The sequence below is a fragment of the Dendronephthya gigantea genome, unplaced genomic scaffold (genome assembly GCF_004324835.1).
Source record: "Dendronephthya gigantea isolate DGI-Jeju-01 unplaced genomic scaffold, DenGig_1.0 000024F, whole genome shotgun sequence".
Taxonomy (NCBI): domain Eukaryota; kingdom Metazoa; phylum Cnidaria; class Anthozoa; order Malacalcyonacea; family Nephtheidae; genus Dendronephthya; species Dendronephthya gigantea.
The window spans coordinates 1,626,496-1,640,079 of NW_021163034.1; the positions used below are offsets into that span (position 1 = coordinate 1,626,496).

Consider the following 13,584-nt stretch of genomic DNA (forward strand, 5'->3'; position numbering starts at 1 on the left):
CGAAATTGATAAAATTGCCAAGTTTGGCTGCAAACTGTCAAGTGTTACGGAAAATATAGTCATGCAAAGTAGCCAATGGGCTAAATTTTCCGTACTTTACAATATCTTGCAGCCAAACTTGGTAATTTTACTAAATTTAGTATGCACTTTTGGGAAATTTCCATTCCAAAATTCCCATTAATGCTGCGGCGGTATGGAAAAACCCACTGACCAGCAACCTCGTACCCAGGGTCCAGTTGCTTTTATGAAAAATAGCAAATCTAGAAGGTGGTTATCACCCACCCAGAGGGCAGAGGTTACATTCACGACCCAACTTTTCGACACTCCACTCGAGGGTCTTCATCGGGGGTGTTCTCATGTTGAAACTTTGATTTACGTCCGATATATCTTATAGAATACCTACATTGCTTGAACATTGTCAGACGCGCATGTCGCCCGCTGAATGCAATAGGATTTTTGTATATTGGCAATATATAAATGAGTAAAATGACACATGTTTAAAAGTAACGATAGCTTTTCAATTTTCACTTCAAATTAAAACCATTTGCTCTTGGGCCGTCTATGGCCAAACGAAAATGACGTCATGTCATTTTGGCGGATGGAAACAAGTGACTGGCGAACAAAACGTGTCTCTAATGGTCTCTAAAATTTGACAAAACTTATAACATTTTGTGGATAATTTTGATTTTTACAGATAAAATATGGTATGTGTTGATATCATCTGTGGTCTCGTTTACGAGTTAAATGTATTTCATATTGGTTTTTCTCCTTGCAATGCTTTAATACATAAATACAATTTATACAATATTATTTGCCATTTTATCTGAGGATATTTTTCAATTGACTGGTCAGAGGCGTGTGTTATGTAGGGGACAGCGCTGTGCTCTTTACTACCATATAGCATTAATAGCATTTTCATACGTTCAGTATTTATGTACTTCAGGTTTAGGCCTGCTCTCTGTGTGGTTGCTGTGGGTAAAACGAGTGTACCCTTTTAAAGTTTGCCTTGTTGCTCTGACCTGCTTCCTTTTTAACCCATTCAACTGATCACTGGTGCCAATTGCGAATAAGAAAAGCATCAAAATAGGACATATCTACAGGGACAATTAGTTGTTAAATGTGGTTATTATAGTATTATAAACTCAAGTTGATTAATTTGTATGGTGTACTTTGAAAGAACCAAATGAGAAAAAATGCCTGACTACCGAGGGAATTGAACCTGCAACCTTTAGTTTACCAGTCTATTGCTCTACCAACTGAGCTACACCTACATGGTCAATTTGGTTAGATAATTACACTGAACATGACATATAGTTTTGTTATTATCAGTTAGTATGTGCACCAGCTATATTTTTACTGATAATCAGCCCTGGAGGTCAACCACCTGAAAGCTTGAAAGTAATAAACATATGGTGACTGGATACAAATTGATGATTATATCGTTACTCTTATTTTATATAAAAAACCTGTATTTTAAATATCAAAATCTTTATCTGAATTCAAATTCATGTATATGTGATCAAATAAACATCCTCATTTTAGAGGCCCATAGCTCTCCATGGCCATGAACGGTCCGTAACACACATAAAATATAATCGAGATGGTGACTTGTTATTCTCGTCAGCAAAAGATAACTCCCCCTCAGTGTGGTATTCAATAAATGGTGAAAGATTAGGCACATATAAGGGTCATGGTGGTGCTGTATGGTGCATTGATGTGGACTGTATCCTTTTATGTCTCTATAAATAAAAGCAACTTTGATACAGGTCTTGAAATCATATTTTGGGCATATAGATTTTCAAGTAAAATTTTAAAGTAATTTGACTATTTAACTACATTTTAGTTTTAAGGTCTACCACATATATTAACTGGCAAATTATCATTCAAAGCTGTTATCTTAGGCTTTATTTGTACATTTGAAAAACCGAAAGCTGTGTGGCAATAAAATATAAATGGTGTACAAAAAACTCAAAACTCAAAATAATGTTATACACTATATTTGTTTCCCTCTCAAACAAAGGTCAGGAAAATGTTGAATTGGGGAAGAAGATGTCTGATCAAATTCATTCTTTATCAGTTTGATAGAGCATTCTATAAAAAATTCTGTTTGCTCTTCTAAGACCATAACAGCTAGGAATCAGACCCCCCCCCCCTTTTCCCCAGTTATCCTTAACTGCTTCATCAGGGACAACAAGCAAAGTTATAACCGGGTCAGCAGATAACAGTTTAAGAATGTGGGATACAGAAACGGGGACACAGCTGGGCAAATATGACACAAGGTCTGCTGTGCGGACATGTGCATTCTCGTACTGTGGCAACAGGATAATGTTTTCTACAGACAAGCAGATGGGCCATGCTTGTGAAATATTCTTTTGCGATATCAGGGATTCAGCACAAATGGGTAAGGGATTTGAATACACAGCTCATACAATATGCATATAGCATTGTTATTGCAACAGTCACATAAATATGGCTAGCTTTTTATCTTTTTGAGCATTTTACTGTATCATAAATACATCATATCACTTTCTGTGTGCTGTATCAATGTTTGCACTTCCTGCAGTAAAATGGATTTTTCCTGATGTTCCAGGTCATAACAGTTCATACCTCAGTATACCAGTGGATGGTCCTAAAGTAACCTCAGCAATATGGGGTCCCTTAGATTACTATATAATCGCTGGACATGAGAATGGGACAGTCTGCCAATGGGATTCAAAGGTAGTGGAACTATTTTTCTAAGTTCCTGTCAATCATTCTACAGGGTGTCCCAGTAAAATTGGAACCCACATCACCATTATTTTTTACACTAGTTTAAAACTTATCAAAGATATGCCTCTGAGAGTCCACATGTTTTGAATTCATAGCTTGAGGCATAGCTTTGTTAAGTTTGAAACTAGTGTGAAAAAATAACCATGTCAGTGTGAATAATTTTAGTGAATACATAATGAATTAATTGAGGTTCCGGTTTTACTGGGACACCCTGTATTACACCCTAATTCCTAAATTTATACTTATCTTTGATTCCTTTAAAGAGCGGCCAACGTCTGCTAAATGTTGAAGGTCATACTAAAGCAGTGAATGATATTCAACCATACCATGATACAACCATGTTCGTGACAGCATCTAAAGACAACACAGCAAAGGTGGTCCTTCATGATTGTCTCTTTATCCTGCCTCACAATGGCAAACACTTTCTGTAGCAATGAAAAGTACAACATGAAGCTATCAACTTGTTTTTTTTTGCAGCTTTTTGATTCAGATAGCCTGGAACACTTGAAAACATACAAAACGGAAAGGCCGGTTAATTCAGCGTCTCTCTCCTCGTTAAAACATCACGTAAGTGGAAATTTTATTGCACATCATGCCCCAGACCTGTAGAGGAACTGCCTTCTACAGAGGTGGTTTTGCTCTTATCTTGGTTAATTTTGCAGAAAAATTGTATCCAAAAACATCGTATTTTTATCGCGGGAAGTAAATAATTTCAGTTGCTTAGTTTGAAAACAAAAAGCAAGATGACAGATTAGAAGTATTACGACTTCACGGCTAGGTAGCCCAAGAATAGCGATAAGTTGCAAAAAAGCTGCGGGTACGCGGGTCCCACCCGGAGGAAGGTTTGCTTTGAATCAGGTTTGTGAGGAAGGTTCAAAGTTAAACACTCTGATCACATGCATGTACCAAAAAACCAAATTTTTTTATGCTGGTTGCCACTTGACTCAGTGACGCGTAACGTCATTTTGAGGAAGGTTTTCAAAACTTGAAATCCCACCGGAGGAAGGTTGAACTCTTTGCAACTCTATTGAGATCAGTGTTTAGACAGACAGGGGAATTACCAGGGAATTATGGGAATGTCTCAGTCACTGATCTCAAAACTTCACTGGGATTGTTTTTTAACAAAAGGTGGTCCTGGGTGGTGGTCAAGAGGCGATGGACGTGACGACGACGTCGACGAGGATAGGGAAATTTGATGCTCGATTTTTTCACATGGTGTTTGAAGAAGAAATTGGACGCGTCAAAGGTCATTTTGGGCCGATAAACAGCGTGGCATTTCACCCCGATGGCAAAAGGTTAGAAGCAATTTTCATCAATGCTGTGTCCGGCTCCCCGTTTTTTCAGTAATAACATCGTTCAACGGTTCTACCCCGCTTGGTCCCACTCTGCCCCATGAGATGCACCCGTGCACCCAACCACCGAAACTAACTTTATCTTTCTTTCAACAGTTACAGTAGCGGAGGTGAAGACGGCTACGTCAGATTGCACCAGTTCGACCCGTCGTATTTTGAATACGAATTCGAGTATTAGCTATCACTGTATATGTAATGAATAAATAAAAAAAACTATAAAACATATTGTCTTGTGTCTTATTTACCTCCGCTGTTATAATAGGGTTATTAAAACGAAGAAAATTAGTCGCGACTTAAATAAGACGCGACCTTGTTGTATGAACTGACAGGCTTGCCAGGCTCGTATAAACGGACAGCTCGCGTCTTATTTAAGTCGCGACTTATTTTCCCTCGTATATAAATGGCCCCAATTGTGTACCATGTGTATGTAACCATTAATTTGTAGCTACCATGCAATATTCCTAAAATCAGTGAACTGATTCAAATTACATCATCTTTCGTATGATTTTTTGACCATTCCTCTTTCAATGACCAATAAATCAGTACTGGAATAAATTATCCAACGGATAAGTCCGATCCATATGATAAAACTGCGGATAGTTGTTATTCATTGAATAAAAACGCGTTGTACGAAGCATATAGGAAGTGAAGTAGATAGCTATCCAATGGATAAGCTAAAATTTATCCCGAGAAAAAAGATTTTCCTGAAATTTCGTACCACAACATCAGCCGTTGCTAGGCATTTATAACAATGAATTCATAAAACATATCATTTTTCTGCGAGTGGAAATCCAGCCAAATAACAAAAAATAAGGTCCACACAGTGTTGAGTTTCAGATTTTCTTTTATTGAATAATGATTTTTCTACGTACACTTACTACGTACGTATTTGTTGGCCGGTTGTATGAAAGCTGGATAGCGTTATCCACCGGATAGTGATTTTTTTCAACCGTTCTAAAAATGCTCGAAAAGCGATAAAATTTCATCTTCGGGACCAACAATTATTAAAGAGAATCCTCGATTTACTGGAACACTAAGATTTAATCAAAATCATAGCAAACAATGATTTTAAAGCGATTGAAAAAGACGCTATCCCGATTCCCGTAGATAGCGCTATCCGACTTTCATACAACCTGCCCCTGTTGGCTATACTTATCTGTTGGTAAAGTACATGACCACCCAAAAAAAAAGACCTACGGCAAAGATAAAAATACACGATACAATTAAGGTATCTATTGTCGACTTCGAGTGATACCAAAACACACTTAAGATAATGGTACAAATGGAGGACAAGGCCACGAGAAACCAGGCGGAGTTATTTCTCTGTGACACCAAGCCGGAGTAGGTTGTAGAGACTTCCTTCATGGCCCATGCTATGCATGGAATCACGTAGCAAACGAGTAACTTTTGGACCGTTACAGCGACGATGATCGAGACGATTAAGGATACAGCTGCAACGAGGATTTTATTAAACGTATCTTGTTCCATGTCTTTGCCCGTCGCGTCATTGTGAAGAATATTGGCAAATCGTACGAGCGCATATGTCAGAAAAGCCAATTCCAGAACGCCCATACTGCAGTATTCAACCACAGAAACGATATCGCTTTGAGTTATGCTCAATCGGAGATAATGAGACAAGAAAAAGCCGCACAGCACACCGATTAATACTACAATATCCATTCCCGTAACTATCCTTTTCACGCAATCGTCCACGCTGTCCAATATCTTAGCTCCCCTTGGAAGAATCTCTGTGGTGATTGCCGTCTCCACTTTTTCCACTCGCACGTGTAATTGGTCTAGAAAATTCGACACGTTACTTACTATTGATCCAAGATGCCGGTTCAAGTCTCCTCTCATTCCTTTTACTTGTTCTTCAACTATTCTGACTCCTTTTTCCGTGTTGTCAGACATCACCTTTAAAAATTTACCCACGTTTTCACCCATCTCTTCCATTTGCTTTCTCGAATCGTCCGTAAATCGCGTCATTTGTTGACCAATTTCTTTAACTGCGTTTCTTGTGCTGTCTGCAACAGCGCCCTGAATTTGATGGAATCTGGGAACTCTAACTCGTTTGACGCATGGCATAACATGTGTACAAGAACAGATCAGCAAAAGCAACTGGATAAAAGTATCCTTCTTCATTATTCTGTTACTGAACCCTGGTAATATTTGTAAAAATACTTTGAGTTTAACTGAATCTAGAAATTTCAAAAATGCTGCCTACAAGAACCTATACTGTTTATAGCAGTTGTGCATTGCATTGGGAAATATTATAGCTATTATATATTACCGGGCGTTTTTTATTGTCATACCCAGACCCACGCTATGCGTTGCTCTTCGTCAGGATCTCAGGTATCACTCGACCCTAGATTTCGGTGTTCTAAGACTAAGGTTTTTGTGGCTTGATTTTCTTTTCGTATAGGCATTCGTTCTCATTCGTTAAACGACAATTTTATACTCTGACTATAACCGCAAAGTGTAATATATGGACTATAGGCTTATATATGTATTATTGTATTTGCATTCTGAAAAGTGGATGTTCCGTATGCACATTTAGATTGCTTAACAAAAAACCCACAGAATTTTGGGTTTAAGATATTTATTACTAAAGTCTATTACATCAGTTCACCAATACTGTTGCCAGAGACGTTATTATTTTTATTATTATTATTAATAATTATAACATGGCTTTACTAAAAGCACTATGACTGTGAGTCTATGACTATGTCGGGCTTTAATATTTATCTTCTGAAAAATTTATATTCACTAATATAATATTATGTTGATCGTGACAGGCAAACTCAAAGAAATCAAAACACAAAAGAACTTGTGAATGAGTTGCGGGAATTACCTACGCAAATACATGTTACACAACATACAAAACAGTCTGATTGCCATTAAATACAGCAAAGCAAAACCAAGTGGCAATCGATCAATCATGCAAAGTAACATTATTAGAATAAATTAGCCAGAATATTTTTAGTGCAATCATTGCCACATACCTTCAATAAAAAAACTAATGAATCCGTACAGTAAAATCACTTGGCTCTGATATTTTTTCAAGCTAAATGCTCATTGCTCGAATTCAGTGGATGCCTCAATGGCTTTGATGGATTAGCATTTCTATATGCATAGTTTGTCTTGCTATATGACCTTGTATGTTGAGATCTCTGAGTCTACCGCTGTTTTTATTGTATTCCCTGCACAGTTTGTGTCATAAAAATTGGAACATTCCATTTCATAGTTTATGCATGCCAGAATATATTTCAATTGAAGTTCAATGGTTGCAAATTGAAAGCCTTCACACAAAATGTTTTTTTGACACACACACTGTACCAAAACGACTTTAAAGTTAGGAAAATGGACGTTTTCCTTTCTAAAATCTTCACCGCAATCATGGTTTGAAAATCCTTCAACATTTTACTAAGAATAAATTATATTTCAGTCGATCTCCAGTCGAATGATCCTGGCTGTTGGTTTCACTCACGCCGTTTACAAAGAATGGCCTTTCAAATTTGTTTAGCTAGTCTTAATGATAATGCTCTTAGCACGGTGTCTTCTTACGAAATTATCAAGAAAAGAGCAGGGCAATAATTAGCCTGCATGGGCAATAATAGAACGAAGCGTATAAACTTAGGTAAATGGGGAAAATATAGGACTATATGGACAATAAAAACGGACTTTAGTCTCAGAAGGTTTCGGCAAAGCCACATTGTGATAAATGCAAATTTTTCAAAAACATCTCTGGCATTCTTACACTCGCAGCTGCAGTTCACTGTCACTGGATGCATGATCAATCTTCGGTGTTTGAAAACCCAAAATCAAGTAAAAAAATTCAGGCCAATTTTGGCAGAAATTATCTCTGCTGAACAGCTTTGTACGAGAAAATAGTTTGAATTCTTTTAATTTGATTCGGCATAAGAGAATCCTTCTTAATAAGGATCTTAAACTAAATTCTAATTCAATCGATACTTTTAAAGTTGCTATAGTTTCTGCTAGGCCATGCTGACCAACCACAGCCTGGAATGCAGTTCACAATGTCGCAAGATTTGATGGTTAATCAACAGTGACTTATCATGCAGTATATATGTTTTAAATTGATCAGTTATAGCAAAAATAAATTAACATTATTCAAAGCAAGAGTCAATCGGACACTATATAGTCTTATTCTTTGGAGGAAGTTTTACCGATGGTTGAATTAAGTTCCACAATAGCGCCTGGGTAATACATCACCAAATTTTGAACGCATTGATCGCACGTCGTTCGTAGTTTTGATTGTTTGACCAACAAATAACAATAGACTTTAGCTACTACAATCATCGCCAAAAGTTTTGGAAACGCAAGCTAATTAATTATAAGCTAAAACTGTCGAGTTGTATATTTTTTCAAGGATTTGTGAAAATAAGAACTTCTCCCCCCCCCCGCCTCAATGTTGACTTTAATAAATGAGACTTTGCGACGCTTATTATGACCAAAACAATCGCAAAGAAACATGGTATTCTTTCTTCTCTTCGTTATTGGAGTTTGTGTCAACATGTTTCCGTATTTCACCGCATCGATACATTATTACAAGTCACATATTATTAAGCATAAGAAACGAACGGGATGGATAGTTAATCACTCTATCGATTGTCATGGGGCTGGTCACTCATGTCTTAAACTTATGTTGATAATAGGTACCTTAATTACCAACTTGAAAGGTTTTGTACAACAATAGTATTAAGGTTTTCTTATTATTTATGCAAGTTTTTTACTACAGGGTGAGTAAAAAAACCCGACACCTTTGAAATTCAAATTATCCGGGAACTTATGGCTGGCATATGTACAACAACAAAACGATTTGATAAAATTGATCTCTTTTATTTACATATATATACTGTCGTTGTCAAAAAGGTTGTCCTGACTCCTGAGCAAGTATATGTATATATCGATCACGTGACATTATTATGCATCAACACGCGTGGGATTGTACAAGCGTGTTAATTGCGAGTTCGAGTATAGCAACTAGCAAGGTGAACGATTAAAAAATGCCAAGACCATATTCGGATGATTTAAGGTGGAGAATGATTTATCAACGACTGTTCTACGAAAGAATCATCGACGAAATTGCAGCACAGCTATTTGTTTGTTCAAAAACCGTCTATCGTACTCTCAGCACCTTTTGGAATACGGGTGATGTGAAGCCTTGCCGTATGGGTCGCCCAACAGCGAGCGTATCTTTATTCCCACACGAAGAATATATTATCATGGACTGTTTACTGCGAACGACGCAAATATAGTTGAATGAGATAGCAAGCTATATGTAAACCTCTTCAATAGGATTCAAATCAGGACTGTCGTACACTCGTTCTACAACTTCTTGTACATGATGTGTTGGGTGGTTATCTGTTAACAAATATGCATATATTACTAGTTTTAGCAGTTGCATCTTTGTGCATCAACAAGTTTTGTTTAAACAGATATTAATAGATCAAAACATGATCACAAATTCAGTCATCCCTTGAGACATATGTTAGAACAGCGAATTTGCATTAATTATATTCAAATCTCAACCATAACGAGAACGGATCGCGGGTTTTCCCCATCAAATCGATTCATAGCTGGTAAAAGCTGTTCATCAAGAAAATGGATAAAGGAGCGTGTTTCAAATCTTTCTTCAGGATTCTTTAACAAACAGTTCGCAAGAAGTCCATCACACGATATTGCCGAAATAATGGAATAGCGAGGGACACCACCGTGCATAGCTATAGTCGCTCACAACAGGCGGTATCCCACGAGCACTACAGGGTGAGTAAAAAAAAAGTCCCCCCTATTGAAATGAAGCCTTTGTTGATTTGAATGCATGATCAACGCAGTAGTGTGTAAATAGCATAGTTATAAGGTTGAGGCATATTCAAATAAAGCGTCTTGCTTTCAATTGGGTTTATCATAATATTAAGGCAATCAGATTCTAACAAAGGCTTGATTTCAATAGAGGGGACTTTTTTCTGACTCACCCTGTATATCCATATTGCCGAGCAATTCATTTATCCTTAAAACGTAGAACCAAATAAATAAAAGATCTACTAGTTTGTGCAATCCAGTTACAGTAAGGTATTATTTAGTACATACAATGCCTGTTTCATCGAGGAAAATGAGCAGGTTTGGGTCAAAAAGGCTGATTTCGGCCATGAATTGTAGCCCAATATCGTTTCTTCGCTGAAGGGCAATTCTCTGTATCTGAAAAAGAAAATCTGGCTTGAAGAGTTGATAAAGAACAACTAGAATCTTGTAATAAATTGGAAAAAGGTGGAATGGCTTGTGCATTAATATAGTTATATGATTTCCAGCATGCGGTATTAAGTATATATTCCAACTTAAATAATGTCATAATGTTCGTACCTTTTTGCGTGTTATTCCAAGCCTATAGAGAGCTCGGCACAGTGTCTCCGGGCCAAATGCAGAGCCAGTAGCATTAATGATATAGCTTGCTATCTCATTCAACTGTATTTGCGGCGTTCGCAGTAAACAGTCAAAGATAATATATTCTTCGTGTGGGAATAAAGATACGCTCGCTGTTGGGCGACCCATACGGCAAGGCTTCACATCACCCGTGTTCCAAAAGGTGCTGAGAGTACGATAGACGGTTTTTGAGCAAACAAATAGCTGTGCTGCAATTTCGTCGATGATTCTTTCGTAGAACAGTCGTTGATAAACCATTCTCCACCTTAAATCATCCGAATATGCTCTTGGCATTTTCTAATAGTTCACCTTGCTATACTCGAAACACGCAATTAACACGCTTGTACAATCCCACGCGTGTTGATGCATAATAATGTCACGTGATCGATATATACATATACTTGCTCAGGACAACCTTTTTGACAACGACAGTATATTATATAATATATATATATATATATAAATATATATATATATATATATATATATATATATATATATATACCCATTTGCAAAAACGTTGGCCGCAGATAGATAGATAGATAGATACTTGAAGTTTAATTAGAATTGCATATGATTACATTTGCATGGGATTTCAATCATATTACACAACATATGCAATATATATATATAAATAACGAGTGTATATATATTTACATTTTATCATATTCCCTGTACACTGGAACAGTATAAAATAGCCAATAAAATTATTCAAAGTTCAAAAACTCAAACAACTGAAAGCTTTATAAGACAGTTTAAAAAATCCAACAGCCAATGTTATTATGTTAATTGGTCTCAGAATTCGCAGGTCTTGGGAAGAACAAATACATTACCACATTCACACAGGCACCAATAACAAAGAGAAAAGCACACGAAACAATCAAACATTTCAGTACGGATGTCGAGTAATACAAAAACACACTTACGACAGCGATACAAACGGAGAGCAAAAGCAAGCGTAGCTTTATAGGGAGAATACTTCGTAATGGCCAACCAATAGACGTTTTTACGGTCCATGTGACGAGTCGCCATACCAAAGGGATTGCCATGCTAACAATCATAACAGCGGCAATAAAGAGAACAAGGATCACGACATAGATTGTAAGCTGAATCAATAGCTTTATGTCCATGGTTTTGCCAGTCAAAAGTTTATGAACAGTATTGAAGAACGCTGGAAACAAGGCGATTAGAAAAACCAATTCTGCCAAGCTTAAGATAACACGCTCAAGACGGGAGATGAAATCGTTCCCTGCGCATTGCTGACGGAGGGAGTGGGCGACATAAAAACAAGATAAAAACAGAAGAACAATTTTGACATCAAATGTGATATGCGTCCTTTCTAAAACTATATTCACATTGTCCATTATTCTAGCTGTGCTAGGAAGTAAAATCTCGTCAAGTGACTTCTGAGTTTTGTTGACTTGTTCGTGAATGGCAGTAAGAAACTCGTGTAGAATGTTCGAAGCCATTGAAATTTGTATGTTTAAATCTTGTCTCGGTCCTATTACTTCACTTTCATTCACGGTTACTCCTCTTTCTAATGACGTTTTTTTTTTCGTTTTTGGTAGAAATGACGATACGAGTGAACACGTGCAAACCATCACCAATAGAACTAATAGGCAGGTGAAACCACCGCGTGTCTTCATTTTGGTATAACAGGAAAACGAGGAACTGCAAAAAAAGGAAGAGCGATATTCTTCGATTGCCCAAAGTGTTAAAACCAAATGGCAAAAGTTCGACAGTAGTGCATGAGCTTAAGATAACGGCGTTTTTTATTCACGAACGCCGACTGGAAGTAAATTGAGCCGTTTTAGATAACGTCAGCCGTTCTTGCTTAAAATCGCGAGCGTGAAATCACAGAATGTACCCCAATAATATAGGTATCAAAATCACAGAATAATGGGTATATTAGTCTGTGTTGGAATGCTGTTCTATAGCTTTTAAATCACGGTAGGAATTCATCGTTAAATAATGTTCGCCTGACACCCGTGTTGTTAAACACGTCGCTATCTCTAGTATAAAGCATATAGACTAATACAATGAAACCAATATACCCATGCAGATGTCTCACTTCAGACTAAAAAGCGTAAGCGATTTGTCACTGGGCATCGCTTCCTGTGAGGAATCCCCGTCCGAAGGCATGTTTTTAAACATGTTCCACTTAAATACGTCAAAAAGTGTGTGAATCTCTTTACAAATGATATTTCGTGTAGAAATATTCGTTTGAACGCGCCATCTTAAAACTTGAAATATTATTTCGGGTAGGGAGTGAATGCCTGTAACTAAGGGAGCTTTCCATTATACGGTATAAACGGCCAGACCGGTCCTGTTGATTTGCAGTACATACAGTTTACTGAATACTGATATTTTATCGTTTCAAGAACTCTGGATTCAAGTATTTCATTGTGTACATCTGCCTATAGCACGGAGGTTTCACCACTATATTTTTAAGGAAATACTCTATTTCAATTCAAAATATGCATAATTGCCTTGTAATTATATTAAAATAAAAACACGCGCAAAGGACGAGGCTGAAGCTAGTCAAGCTACTAAGTCACTCTACTCTAAAGCCCGGCTCACACACGCAAAAGTTACATGCAAACTTGTCATTCGTGGCAAATTATATAGCTGCAACAAAAATTCTCGTGTGCGGGGAATAATTGTTGTATTTTTGTCATTTATGACACATTTACCTGCCACGAGTAACAAAATTTCCTAGTGTGCGGTCGACGAACGACAAGTTGTTCTGAAAGCAAGTAAAACACGCATGCGTGTCTTGACACAAACAATCCCTCTGCTTGCTTTCAAAGCGATTTGTCGCTCGTTGACCGCACCCTAAGAAATTTTGATACTTGTGGCAAAAAAATATCAAACATGTTTGATATCAGGTAAATGTGTCACGAATGACAAAAATACCGCAACTCTTCCCCGCACACGAGAAATTTTGTCGCAGCTAATTTGCTACGAGTGACGAGTTTGAGTGTAACTTTCGCTGGTGTGCGCCGGGCGCTATAAGCGCGGC

The 13,584-nt window shown here is 37.3% G+C and overlaps 1 protein-coding gene across 1 annotated transcript; it reads left to right on the plus strand.

Annotated features, from left to right (window-relative positions):
• Positions 1-604: 604 nt before the first annotated feature.
• Positions 605-4,319, plus strand: LOC114522854 (eukaryotic translation initiation factor 3 subunit I-like). The gene is made up of 8 exons (XM_028543620.1): positions 605-704; positions 1,543-1,723; positions 2,186-2,401; positions 2,591-2,718; positions 3,033-3,143; positions 3,247-3,336; positions 3,898-4,064; positions 4,218-4,319. Exons 1-8 carry the CDS (start codon positions 702-704, stop codon positions 4,297-4,299), a joined length of 978 nt encoding a protein of 325 aa, XP_028399421.1. The 5' UTR covers positions 605-701; the 3' UTR covers positions 4,300-4,319.
• The last annotated feature ends 9,265 nt before the right edge of the window (positions 4,320-13,584 follow it).

Coding starts and splice junctions, on each gene's coding strand:
- LOC114522854 (XM_028543620.1), top strand. Junction 3,144..3,246: donor CTAAAGACAACACAGCAAAG/GTGGTCCTTCAT, acceptor TTTTTTTTGCAG/CTTTTTGATTCAGATAGCCT. Junction 4,065..4,217: donor TTTCACCCCGATGGCAAAAG/GTTAGAAGCAAT, acceptor TTCTTTCAACAG/TTACAGTAGCGGAGGTGAAG.